The sequence below is a fragment of the Sinocyclocheilus rhinocerous genome, unplaced genomic scaffold, assembly GCF_001515625.1.
Source record: "Sinocyclocheilus rhinocerous isolate Xijiao unplaced genomic scaffold, SAMN03320098_v1.1 C36903787, whole genome shotgun sequence".
NCBI lineage: Eukaryota > Metazoa > Chordata > Actinopteri > Cypriniformes > Cyprinidae > Sinocyclocheilus > Sinocyclocheilus rhinocerous.
In genome coordinates, this window is record NW_015786746.1 from 1 (window position 1) to 2,299 (window position 2,299).

Here is a 2,299-nt window from a genome sequence, read left to right on the forward strand (position 1 = left end):
AAAAAAAAAACTTGAAAACACAACAAAATTACTAAACCTCTAAAAAAAATCTAAATGATAACGGAAAATATAAAAATTGAAAAACTAATTCAAACTAATAATAAAACCTATAATTGTATCTCAAAGATAATAAAATAGCTATTTCAAGATCACTGTTTTCACCATGAACAATACTACAGAATATCCAAATGCCAGTGGACTCACACAGTCTCTAATCATTAACAATCCTGGCCGACATGCACTTTAACCTGCTCTATCCCAGTCTCTCAAGCTCAAACAGTGAAGAGATCGACGGACATCGAAAAGAAAAAGAGAGTGAGAAGCAGAGAAAAGGTGAGGAATTAGGAGGTAAGTGAAGGTTGTGAGGACAGATAGTGTCAGTGAGATCAGTGTGTTCGAGATAAAGGAGAATATATAGTTGGACACTGACAGAGAGGTGGAGAAAATTAAAAGGGGGAGGAGCCAATGATTGAACCAAGAGCATGTGTGGGGAATATAAAAGCAAATCTAGTACATGCTGGTTTGATGTTATAGAGTTTACAAAAATACAGTTGTTGTTGTATAGATGTGAATAATAATAAGCTATCTTGAACTACTTTAGCAGACTGACAAATTAAAAAAATGATTTCATGGTTCATCTGCTGAATCCCTTTATATGACTGATAGAGCCTTAAAGGTTGGAATTGTGGGATATGGACATTTAGGTGAGTTCTCCAACGAAAACTTGTTTCAAGAGCCACAACTTTCTCTGCTTTGATTAAATTTGCACTTAAAATCTAATATTGCCAAATAGCATTGACAAAAGAAGAACTTTCATTAATAATCGTTACTGTTTTAAAATAGTAAATAATAAAAAAAAAAAATTCTCAAGGAATGAGCGTAGAAGAACCGTGCATAGTTGCATAGGTCATGTAAAACCTGGAAGTATCAGGGAATTTAAAAAAGGTGTTTTCTAAGCCTCATAGAATTCATAAAAATGTCTATAGTATATAGTGATTATACAGTTTTACATATGATCTGCACATTAATATTTCAGCTGATAAGAGATTGCTCATGTGTTTATTTTAAGCCATTTTATGCCCCATATGTGAGTGTGTGAGTTTGTTGAGTCTGATTCACAGATCTGTCTGAATGATTCATTAGTGAATCTGTCTCAATTTGATTGATTTGAAAAATCATGGAAATTTATTGGCCAAAAAGTGTGGAAGAGCTGTAATAACTTTTATGTTCCGTATCAGTTCATGTTCTGTCAGGCCATGAATCTTGTATTTATTCTATTCTCCTTATTTAGGCCAGTTTCTTGTTGAGAAGATCCAGAAGGAAGGGCCTGAGGCGGGGCTGCAGTTAGCGTTTGTTTGGAACCGAAATGCAGACAAACTTAGAGATTCATTGCCCAAAGAGCTGATTCTACATGACCTCTCAGATTTCACACATCGGTAAAATTTGTATATAATTTGTATGCACATGTATGTTGCATATTTGTTTAAATGGAAGAGAGACAGCAAAGCAGAGAGCATTACTGTGGCACTTACATGTGTTTTATTTGTGTGTTTGGTGTTTCAGAGAGACCAGTGTAATAGTGGAAGTGTGCCATCCACTGATAGTTAAAGAGTTTGGGGTCAGATTTCTGTCACATGCTCACTTCCTGGTAACTTGATTGTTTACCTTTATATTATAACCTGAAATCCTGACTGCCATAGTATTTACATTTATTTCATAATGATTATCAGCCGTGTTGTCTTAGTATAACTGTCCCTGATCATGTTTTCCCCTTCCTCAGGTGGGCAGCCCTTCTGCCCTCTCTGACCCCCAGCTTGAGCAAGATCTTCGCACTGCTGCAAAACAGTATGGGAAAACACTTTATGTGCCCAGTGGTGTATTATGGGGTGGCCAAGATATTAAAAAAATGAATGACAGTGGAACTTTGCGGGTAAGGCTATTTTCTTATAATTATTTTTAAACACAAGAAATTAAAGCACTGTTCAAAATCTGACTGTCCATAAAAAAATATTTATCTCCAAGAGGTGGTCTGCCAAAATGAAAATACTAAATATTAAGTTAGCATAACCAAAACTAAATTTCAACATATGATTCATTGTCCCTGCCACATTAAAACATATAAATTAAATTTCAAATGTTTTCCTTATAGGCTCTCTCCATCCGAATGTCTAAACATCCCTCTTGCTTTCGGCTGACTGGTGGTCTGCTCTCTGATTGGATGGAGGGAGAGGGGAGGCGGGTCTTGTATAACGGTTCAGTAGCAGAGCTCTGCCCCATCGCCCCAAATAATGTGAACACT

General features: G+C 36.1%; 1 protein-coding gene across 1 annotated transcript; it reads left to right on the forward strand.

Moving 5' to 3' along the window:
• Positions 1–236: 236 nt before the first annotated feature.
• On the forward strand, positions 237–2,290 carry LOC107736706 (putative L-aspartate dehydrogenase; the record flags this gene model as incomplete). Its single annotated transcript, XM_016548070.1, has 5 exons — positions 237–348; positions 1,292–1,436; positions 1,564–1,648; positions 1,781–1,930; positions 2,150–2,290. Coding segments are annotated over exons 1-5 (633 nt in total), but the record flags the coding sequence as incomplete, so codon positions are not given.
• Positions 2,291–2,299: the final 9 nt, after the last annotated feature.